A 15,911-nucleotide genomic window follows, 5' to 3' on the forward strand; every position below is an offset into this window, starting at 1 on the left:
TTTGTCCAAATAAATATATTTATAACCACTCTTAAATAAATTTGTATTCCTGTCCATGTGTATGTGGAAAAGTATATGGTTTTGTGTGTGTGTGTGTGTGTGTGTGTGGGTCTGTGTTTGTGTTTTAGACAGATTGTGTGACTGCCAATTTGTCAGGATTCAAGTAACAACAGTCTCCTGCTGGGATCTGTGTTGGCACCATCACAGAGTGATAAGACGCAATATGATCTCATTGGAGGTGTACTTTGTTCCCATGGAAATTGGTCAATTTTAGCAGACGACTGAGAACTTTAGGTGGAGAAGCAGGAAGGTTGTATCCCAGAGGTACACTCACATAATTAAGCATCCTCGCCAGGGTATTCAAGGCTAACAGCAGGGTTTGTTGTGAATAGAGGTGGCGAAAGAGGGTGTTGGAAAATCATAATGCAGCACAGAATAATACCACTCTCATTTTACGGGGTGGTGGGAATAGCCGAAAAATTTTTTTTTTTTTTTTTTTTTAAAAACGGTACCACATTCTCAGTGTGAATGAGAAAAAATAAAAATTAAATTTTATTATACCTGCTGTGCACCAGTGTTCCATTTTGTAATTTGCATCTGTAGTATGGAAGTTGCATACTGCACTAAAATAATGGAACTATTATGCCTGTAAGACATTGCATACTCTAATCGGCCTGCTTGAAGTACACTTAATCATATTATTGTTATTCTTTTATATTTCAGAAAGTATCGCTACGATGTCTGATTTGAAGCCAAATGCACAGGAGGACAAAGACGCGGAATCTGTGTCTGACAGCCCAGGTCGTACTCAGGAGCCATTACAGAGTCACACATTCTCCCTGAAGAACAATGCTGCAGGTCTGTCCTCAGATGAACACGAAAACCCTTTAAATGGAACCCAGCCGAATCCATTTGTATACAGCAGTGTCCCTGCTGTTCCCCATGCAGGCAATTCATTGCCTTCAGGAGCACTTGTTAATGGACCTGGTTCACACCCCACCTCAGAGGTACACTGTGTCCTGAACAAAGGCACTGTTTTATCCAACAGTGTCCTGGATGCTGCGTGGCAAGTGGAGAAGGACACGAGCCCTGAGGTGTTACCACCACCTAGTGAGCTTCAATCAGACGCTTGGAAGAACACAGCGGGGCCCGTCGTGAAAACACTGGCCACACAGTCAGGTGTCAACACGCCACTGTCTCACTCGGAGGAGAATGAGTCTAAACTGGCCTATTCCACACTGTTGGGTGACAGTGCAGAGCAAATGCACATTAGCCAACCTTTGACAAAACAGACAATAAAAACAAGATCTCCACGGGATGTGGAATGGTCAGAAAGCTCCTCTGATGATTATGATAATGCTGAAGTAATCAGATGGGATTCAGCAAGCGAGTGCTTTTTGCACAATGACAGAAGGCTGGAGACCAAAGTGTTGCACCACAGAAAAAGGAAGCACAATACACATACAGAAAGCATGTCAGGCTGTCTGGAAAAGGTTAACAACAGCTACAGACATTTCTGCAGTGGTAATGATGTTGAAAATGTTGACACTGGCAACAAAGATGATTTTTTGGGCGCACAATCTGATATTAAATATTCAGTTATGCCATTCAAAGACCTTTCTAGGAACATAGCTTTAGACTCTGAGCCCCGTATTTATAGCTCAGCACGAGAAGGCTGTAATGAGGAAAATGACCCTGAAGATGAAAACAGAGTTGGTCCAAAAGTGGAACAGTTGAAGACAGAGCAACTTGAACAAGATCCACTCTTCTTTTCATGCACGGTATGCAAAGTTAATTTCAAGGAAAAAAGACATTTCCATAGACATATGATGTATCATTTAGGCAAGCATAATCAGCTGAACAGTGAGAATGTTTCACAGCCCTTTATATGCAGGGAGTGTGGGCGTTTGTTCTGTGATAGCAACTCCCTCATGAGGCACATTATTATTCACCAAGACAGGCTGGAAAAACTTATAGAGGAAATCAAAGGTCTCAAAACCACAGAATTTAAAGACAGGGCCACCATCATGCACTGCCCTCAGGGTGTGTTTGGTTGTAACTGCCCGAAAATCTTTGTCCAGCACGCCAAAACACACGATAATCTGAAGCACTATTACTTCTGCGAGGAGTGTAACTACATTACTCTCACACAGCAGGCACTTGAAGCACACTTACATGTCACACACCTCAACACACACCGGTCTCAGTACCGGAGAATGACTCATACTGATAATGCAGAGGCATCAGACCATGTTCAGTTTCAATGTGGTGAATGTATTTTCACCGGTACAGACAAAGTAGTCTTGGACAAACATACTGAACTAGAGCATCAGCCCCCACACAATGGTGATTATAAAAGGTTTTCTGATCAGACCAAAAGTGCCAGATTTAAACCAAATCTTTTTAAGTGTACTTTTGAAGAGAGAAATTTCCCCCATCGTTCCAGTAAAAAACGGGATATTGACGTTCAAAAGTCCAATGACGAAATCACAGATTTTCCTTATTTTAAGTGTAATGTTGACTGTACCAAAACCACGCTGTCACCATCTTTGTGGAGGATTGACAAGCATGGAAAATTACTCCGACAACCGGTAGAAAAGTTAGATGTAGCAACTGATCTCACCTGTGTCGAGGAAGATGCTGAAAACAGTGACTGCGAGGCTTTTGGCAGCTCAATGCAGGCAAACTGTCCTGCAAACGCTGATTTTTCACTATCAGCCAGGAAGCTTAAATTAGACCAGATGTTCTGTCAGGGAAGCAAGAATGACCCAGCAGGCGGGAGTTTACAAGTGCCAGCAAACCAAAATTCTCCATCAATGAGAAAAATGTCAACACCTTTGCATAACACTATTGAAAATATGAATGGTAATTTATTGCCAAGGCTTAGCCAGAGGCTTATGAAACCGTGTGCAGTTAGGGAGTTAGATAAAGGCTGCCAGGGCAGCAATAACTTCAGTGATGACACCAGCGAAGCTACAGGCAGCTTCTTGGAAAGCAGCACGAATGAAAGGAACCCGTATGCTCGGAGGTATTTCAGTAAGAGGCAGAGCTTTTCAGCCAAACACCAAAGCCCCCACACACTCAAGGATGAAGATGATGGAGATGAAGACTGTAGCGACATAGAGCAACTCGTAATCAAGGAGGAGTATATCGAAAAGACAGCGTGTGATGATTCCCCAGCCTCGCCTGGTACATCTCCGGGTGACAGCTTTGATATTTTCCCCTCACCCCGGGTAGAACACAAACCCTGTCCTTACTGCCCTGCCATGTTTGAGTCTGGAGTGGGTCTGTCCAATCATGTGCGAGGGCATCTTCACCGAGCTGGCTTGAGCTATAATGCTCGGCACATGGTTTCACCAGAGCAAGTGGCGCTGCGGGACCATCAGCCACGAATCCGCAGAAGGATCCCTAGTGGCAAAAGAAAATTGAGAAAAGGTGAGAGTGCTAGTATAACTATTGAAATAAGCAGAAGACTAACAGCTCTATACAACCAAGCAGATCTGAATTGACTGTTCGCCACACCCTATTTCCAAACAACAATCGGCCCGTTATTGCTTAGAATATAAGATTGAATGGTTTTCTTGTCCAGTTATGTTCAAGCTAAATGGGGTTATGTTCTGATTTTATAGTTTTCTTATACATAATTGTACAGCTAACTAGCTCCTCATTGCCACATGAGAACATGTCTGTTTCATTCTTTCCTTTGGATTTTACAAGGATCCTTGACTGATAGAAATTCTGACGTTTTGTAAGGGACCACTTCAGTTTTTAAACACAATATAATGTATGCTGCCATCTCGTATTATTAGTATTACTCGAGTATTAATAACTTGACAATACATTGTTTTCAAGAAAATCGTGGAACTTACTTTACTTTAACTACAACTGACATTGAAATTTACAACAACATAATGTAATACCAATAAGTGTAGTTTGTGCAATGTAACACAATCCAAAGCAGTATAAACACCAGATTGGTATTCAATTCATTTCAATTGATTATTGTGACAAATTGTATTTTATATTACAGCTATTAAGCCAGAAAATCAAGGAACGCACACGTGTCCCCTGTGCTGGGGTTGGTTTGATACGAAGACTGGCCTCTCCAACCATGTGAGGGGGCACCTGAAACAAATAGGTAAAAGCATTACCAGCGGCAGTAAGTCCCCGCTGTGCATCCTGAATGAACTGCTACAGAACAAAAAGGAACATTGGAAAATCCTCAAGGTCCTCAACAAGAGCCATTTCCCCTCACGACCCTCAGCCTCCCAGAAGTTCATCAGCAGCGATGGCCTGTTCTTGATGCGCACAGGCATCCCAGTAAAAATCCAGCCTGTGATAAGGACAACAACTCCCATGTTGGACAGCTTTGTACCAAAGCAGCAGGTTGCCGCCTTCTCAGAGAGGAAGACGTCACAGGTAGAAGCACAAATAGGCACTAAGGCCTCGTCAAGCACTTTAGTCGAGCTGCTCAAAACAAAACAGGAAAGTATGGCGCTTGCAGTGAGAAACAACCAGAAAGCCTATGCAACCAGGATGATCTGTGACATGACCAAAGATTACATGGAGGAGACACAGATGACCAGTGTGGAACCGAACTGGACTCATGGTATGGAGTCTAATGCTCATCTTGCTTTAATGTAGTTTCATGTTTGAACAGTCTCATGGTGACATGGGTGGTTTTGCACGCTTTAGCTAGGTAGGAATACTGTATATAATAGTACACACTCAGTTACATTACATCCAGAGTATCTTAAGATTTTAGTTTCTTAGTCTGTATGTTAATTTTGACACTTTATGATGTACATGATTCTCAAAAACCTGATCAGCATTTCAAATCACCTCAGCCATTATCAGTAAAGTACAACGTAGTTGGATCAATCGTGTTATTCCTTTTCAAGTATATATTTTGTACTAGCTGCTTTATTGTTATTAATGGCTAATGTTCGTGGAAGGGTTCACAAAATATTGGTATAAGCTCTTTTATTACAAGATATCATTAATTGTTGCACTTTTATAAGTTCTTTCCTGCAAATTTTCCTCACATAATCGGGGGTCTGGTTATGGTCATCTGATCTTTGTTTATTTTTTAATAAATGATCAACAGAGCAGCAGCCACCGATGACACTTGGCATCAGACACTTGTACGTTGCACCAGTTGCACTGAATGTGTGTATGAAACAGCCCTGACTTTACTCCTATTTCTCTAAATTATACTTAATTCAAAAATGTGCTTGTTAAGGGTGTTTCAGCTGAAGCAAAGTATGACATGATGACACGTTATATTGAAGTTATTGTAAATAAAGGAAGCATTGATGTGAATTCTTAAAATATGATTGCAATGCTTAAAAAGCTCATCTCTGCATTGCTTGATGTGATAGCATATTTTTAATACACTAATTATATTAATCATATATCACATACCTCTGATGTCGAATTTTAATAGGATTGTGATGTAGTTTAGGTCCACATCTTGCAGCAGGAGTTTGTGTCATAATCCAATCATAAAGATTTGGCAATGGCAAAGATTGGTAATGTAAAACAACTCTGCTTCATACAGTATGTTTTGTGCCCTTATCAGCAGTGTGTGTGTGTGTGTGTGGGGGGGGGGGGCAGTTTTTAGCTTTGTTTACTTGAGAATTCCACTCTTCATTGAACAGAGACTCAGTCCCCAGATTTGAATCAATATTTTATTAGAAATTTACCGTACCTCTACACAGATGACATCAACAGTATAGTGTTGTTAGACACACGTTAAACAATGTGAAAAGAGTTCACAGTCATTTGATTTGTGGAAAAAACACATGCAGTAGATAGGATATCTCCAAAGTGCTTTTGAAGTTCCTATTAAAAAGTCATGAGATCTTCCTCATGTTCAGCTGGAAGCCCATCATCTGTGTTTCCACTATTTTGTTTAATGTCTATCCAAATCAGACTTTCAGTCAGATACAAACAAAGATGTTTCTAAAGATTTCAAATCAAATTGCTATTTGTTGAGCTCTAGTCTGAACTGAATGTTGTTGTTTCAGTGATACTGTAGCAGCTTCACTGTATTCCCAAAGATGTCTAGATTAAAATATGTACAATGCCTTTAGGTGTATATTGGCAATATATTTGCATAAAGGAGTTGCAGTTCGTAGACCAATTCAAAGTGACTCAGTAGTGATTTAATGTAAATTAATTATGACAGATATTTCTATTCCTTCGACATTTTTATATCAATGGGGCATGGTTCTTAGCTTTTCTTTTACTTTGAAAAGTTAAATTAGGTTCATTCATTTTTTAACCCATTTCGCAATGTTTGCTAACAAGCAGTGGTGCACAGCCAGTTTTCTGTCAGAAAGAACAGATCTGTGATTGTGTGTGTGTGTGTGTGTGTGTGTGCGTGTGCGTGTGCGTGCGTGCATGCGTGTGTGTAGTTTGTCAATCTTCAGTGATTCTCATGAGGTGATGTATTGTACGTGAAAATAGCCCCCCTGAAGACACAAGATTGTGTTAAACTTTACCAGTAACACTTTCCAAACAGGAGAGTGCAAATCAGATGCTTAGAATGAGAGCAGATGGAAGAAGAATGGAGCTCACACTGGGATTAACAGTTTTGCTTGATAATAAAATTACTGCATGAACTCAAACACTATTCTACAATGTTTATCCTTAGATATTTAACTTCAGTTGATTCTAAACCTTGATTTGAGACATATTTGTAAGCTAAACTGTCTAAATAAAAATATCACTAAAATATATATTTCATTATAGCTCAAAGCAAAGTGAAAATAAAATCATTTTTCACTGTTTTATCTTTCAGGGGAATGTGATTCAAAAAAGGTTTGTGTTCAGTGTAACAGCACCTTCCCCACTGCTGCCCAGATTCCTGGTCATCTTCGAGCATATACACACAGGAAGAGGATGGCCATTTTTAAAGAACTAGGTAAGTTCTGTGAAACCAGGTCAACATATTCTGCATTCAGAGGCTAGTAAGGGGTTTTGGATTTTGGAATTATTTTTCTTTTAAAGTTATGCTTCCTGACAATGATACGTTGATATTCCCCCAGATAAAGCAGTGTGGTGTTTTGTTTTTGTAGGCTATGATTATAAGCTGAAGAAACCAAGACCAAGGCCTGGACTTAAAGAGAAGAATTTATCCTCCTTGAATACTGAAATATGCACACTCACCTGCAGGTACATTGAATGGAAGGTCGCACACGGCATTTCCTTATTTGACTTTTTCAAGTTGTTCATTCAAATGCAATAAACAAAGCAGCTTGCCTTACTGTCAGGTGCTCAACGTCACGTTTTCTAATATGTTTATTTGAGTTGTGTCCAATCTCTGATTGTAGTATAGAAGCATGCCAGTCCTCAGCTATCTCGCAAATGCATATTATCAAGGCTTACATCTGCCCAACATCCGTCCATCCATCCATCCATCTGACCATCCATCCATTTGTCCATCCGTCCATCCGTCCATCTATCCATCCGTCCATCCATGGTGTGGTATAGCAACAGATGGACAGTAGCAAATACTATCCCAAAATTCCCCAGAGGAAATGCTTACAACTGCTTGTTTTCCACTGTTGGTTGGGACAGACTTAAATGGCAGCAGCACAATTTGAAACAATACACATGCTGCTAGTCCATGCATAGAATATCACACAATCATCCACAACGATCTACTTCTAGAACTTAAATTCTAAATCCAAAAGGAAAGTCAGACCTTGAACGAGGGTAGTCCCACAAACAAGTGGTCTCTAAAATAGAGGAAGATTCAATCAGTTGGCCCACCTGAATGTCAGGAATGATCTTTTGGGAGAAATTTGTTACAGGACTCCTTCACACACCTTCAGACAGATGTGCAGTTTTTCTGATTGATCCTGTAGCTTCCAGACCCTTTTAATAAAAGCCAGTGCCAGCAGGAAGGCAGTCTTAACTGGCGACCTCTTCAGGTGCACCAGCCAAGGCCTAAATGGAGCTTTCTTCAGCCTCCTGGGCACCAGATCCAGGGTGGACCTAGTAATTAATTTCTAGACTTTCTTTAAAGAACTGGTAAACCAGTTTGCAGTGCCCAAAAGAAAACTTGTGTTTCCATATTTGTTGCTCTTTAAACACAGCCACTCTATAGAGCTCTAATGTTATAGTGTCTTGGGGTGTTTGGTTTATGGTGACTGGGTGCTGACTGGGACTTTCCCTGTAACACATGTAAACAAGCCTCCAATGTTATGTACGTACATGCACACCAGATGAAGGCTACTCCCAATCTCAATCTTTACAATTCTGCTCCCTTTATCCTCCAAATGTCACAAAACCAACAACTTCCCTCAGAATGCAAACATGGAAGCATTGGCTTTCCCTTTGTTTGTTAATTTCAGTTCCCTTTGGAGATACCACTGGGGTGGATGGTCCAAAGCTGCATGGGACATCACGGAACAGGTGTATCAGAGAGTAGAGAGGGACACTGTGTGGTCAGTGGACAACAGCTTTCCTTCTTCAGGGGAAATTGAGGCAACCATCCCAGTTGATTATGAACCCCTTGTCAGGGTGATGCACTAGGTCTGCAATGCAATTGTTGGGCTTTACTTGCACAACAATTTTTAGAGAAGTTTCAGTAGCCAAAACAAAACTAATAAGAAGGTGTGACCTTAGCTAACAACACCAAAATGCAGAATGGCAATAATGTATTGACTTTGTATTTCGTGAGTCAAGTTAAATTGGAGTCTTTCGAGTCAGAGGCTTTTTGGAGCCAAACTCGAGCAGCCCTTGTGGTACTGGAGGTTAAGGCACTTCCGCATCGGCCTCATTTTTCAGACCCGGAAGCTACATCCACTTTTATTAACGTCTATGCCTCTCAAAAAGGAACACCTCTCACTAGACACTTACTATACTTTTCAACCTGTTTTGGTACAATAGGTGGCTTGATAAATTTGAGAAAAACTTACATCTCACACTAGAATAAAGCTGTTGTGTTTTTGGTCTGGAAAACTGTCTTTTTCTCCTTTTTTTCTGCAGGTTTTGTGACCTCGTCTTCCAGGGTCCTTTGTCCATCCAGGAGGATTGGATCAAACATTTACAGAGGCACCTCCTGCACACCAGCATGCCCCACTCAGGGACAGGGATGGTAGAGGTTTTGGGTCTTCATCACAAAATACAAATAAGCATGACTCATCAACACTCAGAAACTGAGTAAAGTTTTGTCCATTTAGAACTTCCTTTTGCCCCCTGAATTTGCACATTATATATCTATAGTTTATTGCTGCAACTGTTTATAGAAATAAATAACAATTTACCCAGACTACTTTATAAATAGTAAAAACTTTATTATAGAATATAATGCTATGCTTTGCCTTATCAACTTAGCTAATAAACGTTAGGATTTATTTTTTATTAACTGCTGTTTAAGTTATGGACAACAGTAGCCAAACCACAGAGCTGCAAAATGACAAAAATATAGTGTATATATATATAGTATTTATATAAACATGGATAAGCTCATCTGGCGGTGCTGCTTTGCCAAAATTGTTTCTCATATTTTGTGATGATATAAAGTGCCTTGTTATTATAACAAAGCAGCTTCTAATAACCAGAAAACTTAACATAAAATGGAAAACAAATCCCACTATCTGACTTTTGGAACTAGAAGCTTTTCATCAAAACAAAATCCAATGAAATTTTTCCCATGTTAAGCAGTATACACAGGAGTGTCATTAGTTTGTGAAAGCTTTGTAAAGTTTCACCTCTCTGTTTCTGCATCAGAGAGAGAGACTCCCTTAATCAAATTGACATTCAAGATGCTGTGTTACTTTGGGACAGCATCTTTGGGACAAACATTGTTTGTTCTTTGGTTTAACCTCCAACAGTCAACCTAATTTCTGAAATCTGGCTTTGATTATAGGCATAATAACTTTTTATACAGTGAAAACTCTCTTGTTGTAAAAGGGTCTAACAACATTGTCTATAATTAGCTCTTTCTGTAAAGGTTTTGTTTTTGGTTCTCATGTCAGAGTGTGTTGTAATAAGTGATGTCATGCTTCAAATTCACTGGTACTCAATACATACTTTACATGTCCAAACTTATCACAGCTCTTGAACTCTGGTGCTTCTTAGTTAACAGAGACAGTTCAATACTTTCAGACAGGACAACAAGCTATGCACTGTGCCAAGATGGCACATCATTTTGATTTGATGATGCAATTTTTTTTTCTTTTCTGTTTTTCATATCTCCCTTGTTCAACTAAAGAAGTAAGGATGTCTTGTACCCATTTCCAAAACAGTCAGCTTACACTGAACAACTTTTTAAGTAACACTTAATTAAAAGCCAATAAGTATGAAATTAAAAAAGCATATACATATATATTTAGCTAAATCAAAGAAATATTTAATCTAGTTCTGCATTCAAATGTCATAAGGTTAGCTATTTTAGGCATTTATTTATCTGTGTATAGTGAAATATTTAACTTGTTACACTAGAGAGTTTAAAATAGTACCCATAGCACCCTCTAACATACAATATATATGATGTAGAGTTTTATCATTACATGTGGATACATTATTAAATACCTTCCACATGATGTATAGTATATATATTACTTCTCTACTCAAGTATTTGTTATTCTAACACAACTTTTGTTGTTAAATGTTTGTTTAGATACCAGCTACATTAATAAACAACTTGCATGGTATGAAATATCACTATAAACACTCAAACAGCTACTTGTGCTTTTATGTTATGTGAAGAATGGGATGCAAATATTGGAAATAGGATCGGGGCACTTTGACCCTATTATCACACAGACTTGATACACAGCGCAGTATTGACAACAGCAGTTTTAAAGGGCTGAACAAAGTTTTTTTTATGGGTGTGTGGATAATATAGCAAGGTGAAGTCTGGCTGAGAGCCTTCACTTCCAACAGAATTGTGTTTATCACACAAAGAAGATGCTGTTGAAAGGATAATTAGCATAACTCATCATTTAAAATTTAAAGTCTGCCATAGGGCAGTGGAAGTGATAAAATGCACAACCTTCTTTCCATGCAAAAATGTTTTTCCAAAATATCTGGTTTTCTACTAGCTGGTCAGGTCAGTCCAGGTCAATTGAATAGTCCAATGCAGACCCCTAAAAACTCATATCGCTTACTTTTAAATACATTTTTGCACATAAGGGCGGTGGATTTTGTCCCCCATTGCATACACTGGAAAATTATGAAGGCCAATATTTATTTAATACAGACTTCAAAAAAATTTGAATCGAACCATTAAATAAAACATGTCTTAGCATGTCCAGAGCTGATGTTTGTGGGGGTGTGATAAGGATTACACATTTGGTGCCGTGACGATTTTGTCAAAAGTTTTTCATTGAAAATTCTAAAAATCTACAATTGTCCCACATGTCATGTCAATAAATGATCATTAATGTAACAACAGGGACTCCAATTTAAGTTTAAGCAGGAGTGACTTCACCTTTGCTGCTCCAAAGTTTAGTGGAAATAATGTATGCTGCACAGTAAGTGATTTATTTTTTTGGATTCTACCAGCTTGTACAGAATGACCATTAAAGAACTTCAACAAGATTCAGATTCAGATTCAGACACAAGACAATGTGAACATTGAACGTACTATTTAAGTGACTTGGTATCTGCTGGGGGAATAATGCAGCAATGATATGGTACCAAATATTTCAGCAAAATAAAAGCATATGATGAGTTTCTGGTGGATTTAATGGAAGACACTTTAAGGTTGATTGGTGTTTATCATGTACTGCAATCTGTTAATCTGCCCGTAAATGGTATAATTAACAACTTTGAGCATCACAATCATTTTTGGGAATTTCTTATTTTCAAGAGAAAGTGTCTTTGATTACAGAGCACAGATGCAACTTTTAACAGCAGCTGGAGTTGCCGTTTTCAGTTGTCTGAAGGTGTCTTATGTGATAATGAATCATTCCCTGCCCCACAACACACAACCCTTTTTTTTTCTTAACAACATTTTTTTATAAATCTGTTGGGTGAAACATGGACATTTTGGTTTCACTTAGCACCATTATTACCAACAGAAAACATTTTTAGGCTGTTTTAAACTGCAGGCTCTTTTAGCAGTACAGGCTGAGTATTTGATGTATTTAATGCTTGATAGCCACTTCTGGGTTTTCTACTAACCAGTGGCAAAGGGGGCTAACCCTGCAGTTTATCTTGGGCAGTATTTAAAGCAGCGATCAAAGCTGTACAAACCAATTGTCATCATACTTCTCCGGAGGGAATTTTCAAGTACATTAATGCTCCTTCTTTGGGAAATAATTGTGCCACTCTGTGACTTCATTAGGTCTCCTGGCTGTTTCAAAAGATGTTCTCTCTGGAGGTTGAAAGCCACATTGCTGGCAGACAGCATCCCAAGGGGTCGAATGAATACAAAAAAAAGAAAGGAGAAAGGAGAGATTATAATGAGATTGAGTTAGCCATGACCAGAATTGGGATTTTCATTATATCACTGGCTAGTGGAGGGAGGAGGGAGGAGGGGTGGACAAGGCTGACAGAAAGAAATGTGTTGTTGCAGGACCTGCACTCGCCATCTGCCATGGGGGTCCAATGTTAGGCAGCCAATGCATGCTTATCATTGCCATGGGTATCAAGAGGGCCTCCTCTCTGGAGAGTTCTCCATTAAAACTGCAAGCACTAACCCCTGTACACACACACAAAAAGAAACCTGCATTTCATTTAGAGGTATCAATTTAGCAAATTAACATGAGGGGCAACATGAGAAAAAACTCAAATTACTTCACGTCTCTTGTGCTTGTTTATTAGCATATGTGCACCTCAATAGTTTTTCTATTTTTAGGATGTGCTGCAGTATCCTGAGAAAGTGTGCATCAACTAACAGGACTTTTTTTGTCAGCTAGTTTTTTTCTCATTCTGTGTCTCCAGCAGCAGCGATCCAAAGGTCAGGACCATTGATCATGACCTGCTCTTTGGCCAGTTATTCAGAGGTGCCACAGACTGTCTGTGTGAAAAGAAAAAAAAAGAGAAGAAAAATCAATAGGTTTCCATTATCTGGTTGGGCAGTGTCACTGGCCTGTCAATGATCCTGTTACAGCGGCGGTACAAGGGTGACACGGGCCCACACTCAATCGCTGCTGACAAGAGGAAAACATGCTGACAGGCACCGGGAACAAGTTGGAACACAGATTTGCACTTCAAGCAGCCGTCCGAGGAGGTATCGTGCAAGGCCACCACACGGCACAGGGGGTGAGCTTGGCTGGGGTGGGGTGGAGGGGTTGAGAGGTGGTGGTGGGGGATTCCCAGCCAGTCTCCTTCTACTGTCTGACTGTCTAGCTCTCAACCACAAATGCTTTTATCCTCCCATAAATTATTCACCTCTGGATACACCAAAGGAAACTCGCTTGCACTGATTGTGGCTGAGGGGAGATTCATAAAACCTACGGCCAAGTCTGCATCCACTGCTGCTGCCCGGCCATCCCTGCAAACTTCTGAAAACCTCACCTGCAGCCTCTATACACAGCATATTGTATGTGCAGCTTGTGCATTGGAGTATACAGAAAACATTTTGATTTGCAAATTACCATGAAAGGCAATTTCAATCCAAACCATATTATTTTATAAGAAATAATTATTTTGATATTACTGACTTTCTGACATATTAGCTCTTCACCTACAAAGAAAACAGGAGTCTGCTTTCATCAGTCAGTCCAGATGGCCAGTCAGAAATTAAGGAAGACATCAACTGTCTCTTGAAAGAACATGAATCAATATATTTTGACAAGGATCAAATGTGCTTCAGATGAACCTTTCGGCCCTCCCAAAACAGTCTTTCTCCTCTTGTCAAACCTCTTTATTTTTGTTTGTCTCCATGTAATGATCAGATGTCCCATGACGCTTGGTTTTTCAGATCACTTTAAGCAGCATAATTGAACCTTTCCTATCTTTAAATGGCTGCATCTTTTATTGATTTGAGGTGTAGAATTTCACTTTAAAAAGAAAAGCAGATATTTTTTTCAACCAGTGTGCCAACAACACAAGCTAATTTTCATTCAAGCTTTTATTGTCTAAGCAAGGCCTTGGGACATGTGTGACGTCACGCCCCTGGTAAATGTCCTTGAGAAAAATACTAGTCTACATTTTTTTTTTTTTTTCAATTACACATACATATGTGTACAATTTCCCTTCCTATCTAGGCAATTCATAGTCCATAATGACTGGGGAATTCAGGTTAATATGTTGACATGGTTTAACAACAGCGGGTCATGTTGCACAACACGCATGGCTGGCTCCGTTCACTCCAGCAGCTGACAGGTCCTAATCATGCGCTGCCCTAAAGGCACTGGGGCAAAAGAGGGTTTAATCACTAAATTATAGACCAGCAGCGAGGCTTCAAATTGAGACGTAATTAAAGTCAAAGTTGCAATAATTGTTTCAACTAATTGGGCAGACAAGTACATTATGGCACGATTACAATATCTGCTGTTATTCCCAGAGTCGGAGGATTTTTGTTTTCTAGAAGGAATCATTTATTGTGTTTTTGAAATAAAACAAGCGTTGAGAGTGCATACGAATTTTGTATTTATTTTGTTGTGCCTTTTGAGTCAATCAAAATAAAATAATAGAAATCTTCCAAACGCGCTCATTTTTTTTTTTAGGTTTTAATTAATCAAGTTGTCGAATTGTTTCAAGGGCATTGCTTGTTAGTTTAGCTGTGACACCTCCATGCTCCACATGCATTGGAATAAGCATCAGCATCAATGTGTCATTTACAGTAAGGAGATTAATAATGCAGCCAACACGTCGTCCTCGGTAGCGATGCAGCACCTTCGGCTACATCATTATTTCCTATTAATTACTCCGCCAGCGAAATGCCTTTGGAACTGGAGCTGCAGTAGGTGTGGCGGGGGAACTGGTCTGGGAGCAGCTGCCCTGCATCCCGCCGGGCTCAGGCTGACCTCCTTTTTTTTCTTTCTTTCTACTTTTACATCACTAAACTGGAGGCTTGACAAGCCGTATGCGCACGGAGGTTTTGATTTGGATGAGGGCAGAAATGTAGAATATGAGCCAGAAATGACGAATCAGACAGGATTCCGGGTGCAGCCAAAGAATAAATTGTAGTGGGGGAAAAAAAAATCAGATCTTAAACGTGTCTGTTTTTGCGCGGAAATGTCTGAAGCGATTCATCATATTACACCCGAACTGCTGGAACCGCTTTACCTATAAATTGGGACTCTTCATCCACACTGATTCAGAAGTGTTTTTGGTCATGTTTTACCAAATCCACCAATTTAAAAAAAATAATATTGTGCTTTAAATTCCACAATCGCTCACGCAGGAAGTGAGTATTTACGGTTGTGAGTGTATCTCTGTAATCACATCGGGAGGTGTGAAACGGCTCTATGGGATTAAAAACTGTTTACTAACCACTGGGCCCATGAGCTTTATGTGCTGATGCCACTGTGCAGTTTGCCCTTCGGACGGTAGGGGGCGCTGCTCATTTCGTTCTGAAAGGCAGGAGGAGAGGCACATCGACTGGGTTAACACCAAGTAGCTCCACTGAAATTGAGAACAAATAACAATAACCAATAATATACAAAATAAAAGTAACGGATTGAATATAAATAGCCTACAGAAGAATAATGCCTATTATTTTTCATTTTGAGCATTTTATATCGATTTAAGCTGTTAAAGTCATTCCTGTACAGAGCATTATGATGTCTTAGGTGTACATTGCAGGTATTAGTCAAGGTAGGTTCGCAGGCCTTTTACAGCCTGATAGGTGGTTTATTAAACATCTTATTGCAGGTAAAGGACAGTAGCAGCAATAAAGCTGACTTCCAGACCTCATTTAAGGCCCTTTTTGTGTGCAATTCCTCTCCATTAAAAAACAAAAATCAATCTGCTGTGGCGACTGAAAGCTCACATCCCTG

General features: G+C 39.7%; 2 protein-coding genes across 4 annotated transcripts in view; both read left to right on the forward strand.

Annotated features, from left to right (window-relative positions):
• The window catches only part of znf644b (zinc finger protein 644b), a 32,381-nt gene extending 20,690 nt beyond the window's left edge, over positions 1-11,691 (forward strand). For all 3 annotated transcript variants that reach the window (XM_069703990.1, XM_069703989.1, XM_069703991.1), the window contains 5 exons: positions 724-3,435; positions 4,031-4,609; positions 6,806-6,928; positions 7,083-7,179; positions 9,001-11,691. In XM_069703990.1, the coding sequence (XP_069560091.1) occupies positions 738-3,435; positions 4,031-4,609; positions 6,806-6,928; positions 7,083-7,179; positions 9,001-9,178 (3,675 nt within the window). In that variant the 5' untranslated portion in view covers positions 724-737 and the 3' untranslated portion in view covers positions 9,179-11,691. The remainder of the gene's footprint in view (positions 1-723; positions 3,436-4,030; positions 4,610-6,805; positions 6,929-7,082; positions 7,180-9,000) is intronic.
• Positions 11,692-13,171: 1,480 nt separating this feature from the next.
• LOC138624091 (kynurenine--oxoglutarate transaminase 3-like) overlaps positions 13,172-15,911 on the forward strand; it is a 262,875-nt gene continuing 260,135 nt past the window's right edge. The window contains exon 1 of the mRNA XM_069703996.1: positions 13,172-13,178. The gene's annotated coding sequence lies outside the window, so the exon portion shown is untranslated. The remainder of the gene's footprint in view (positions 13,179-15,911) is intronic.

Source organism: Brachyistius frenatus, unplaced genomic scaffold (genome assembly GCF_029030835.1).
Source record: "Brachyistius frenatus isolate BFR_SWC_R1_liver_20210118 unplaced genomic scaffold, ASM2903083v1 Contig_49, whole genome shotgun sequence".
Lineage (NCBI taxonomy): Eukaryota > Metazoa > Chordata > Actinopteri > Embiotocidae > Brachyistius > Brachyistius frenatus.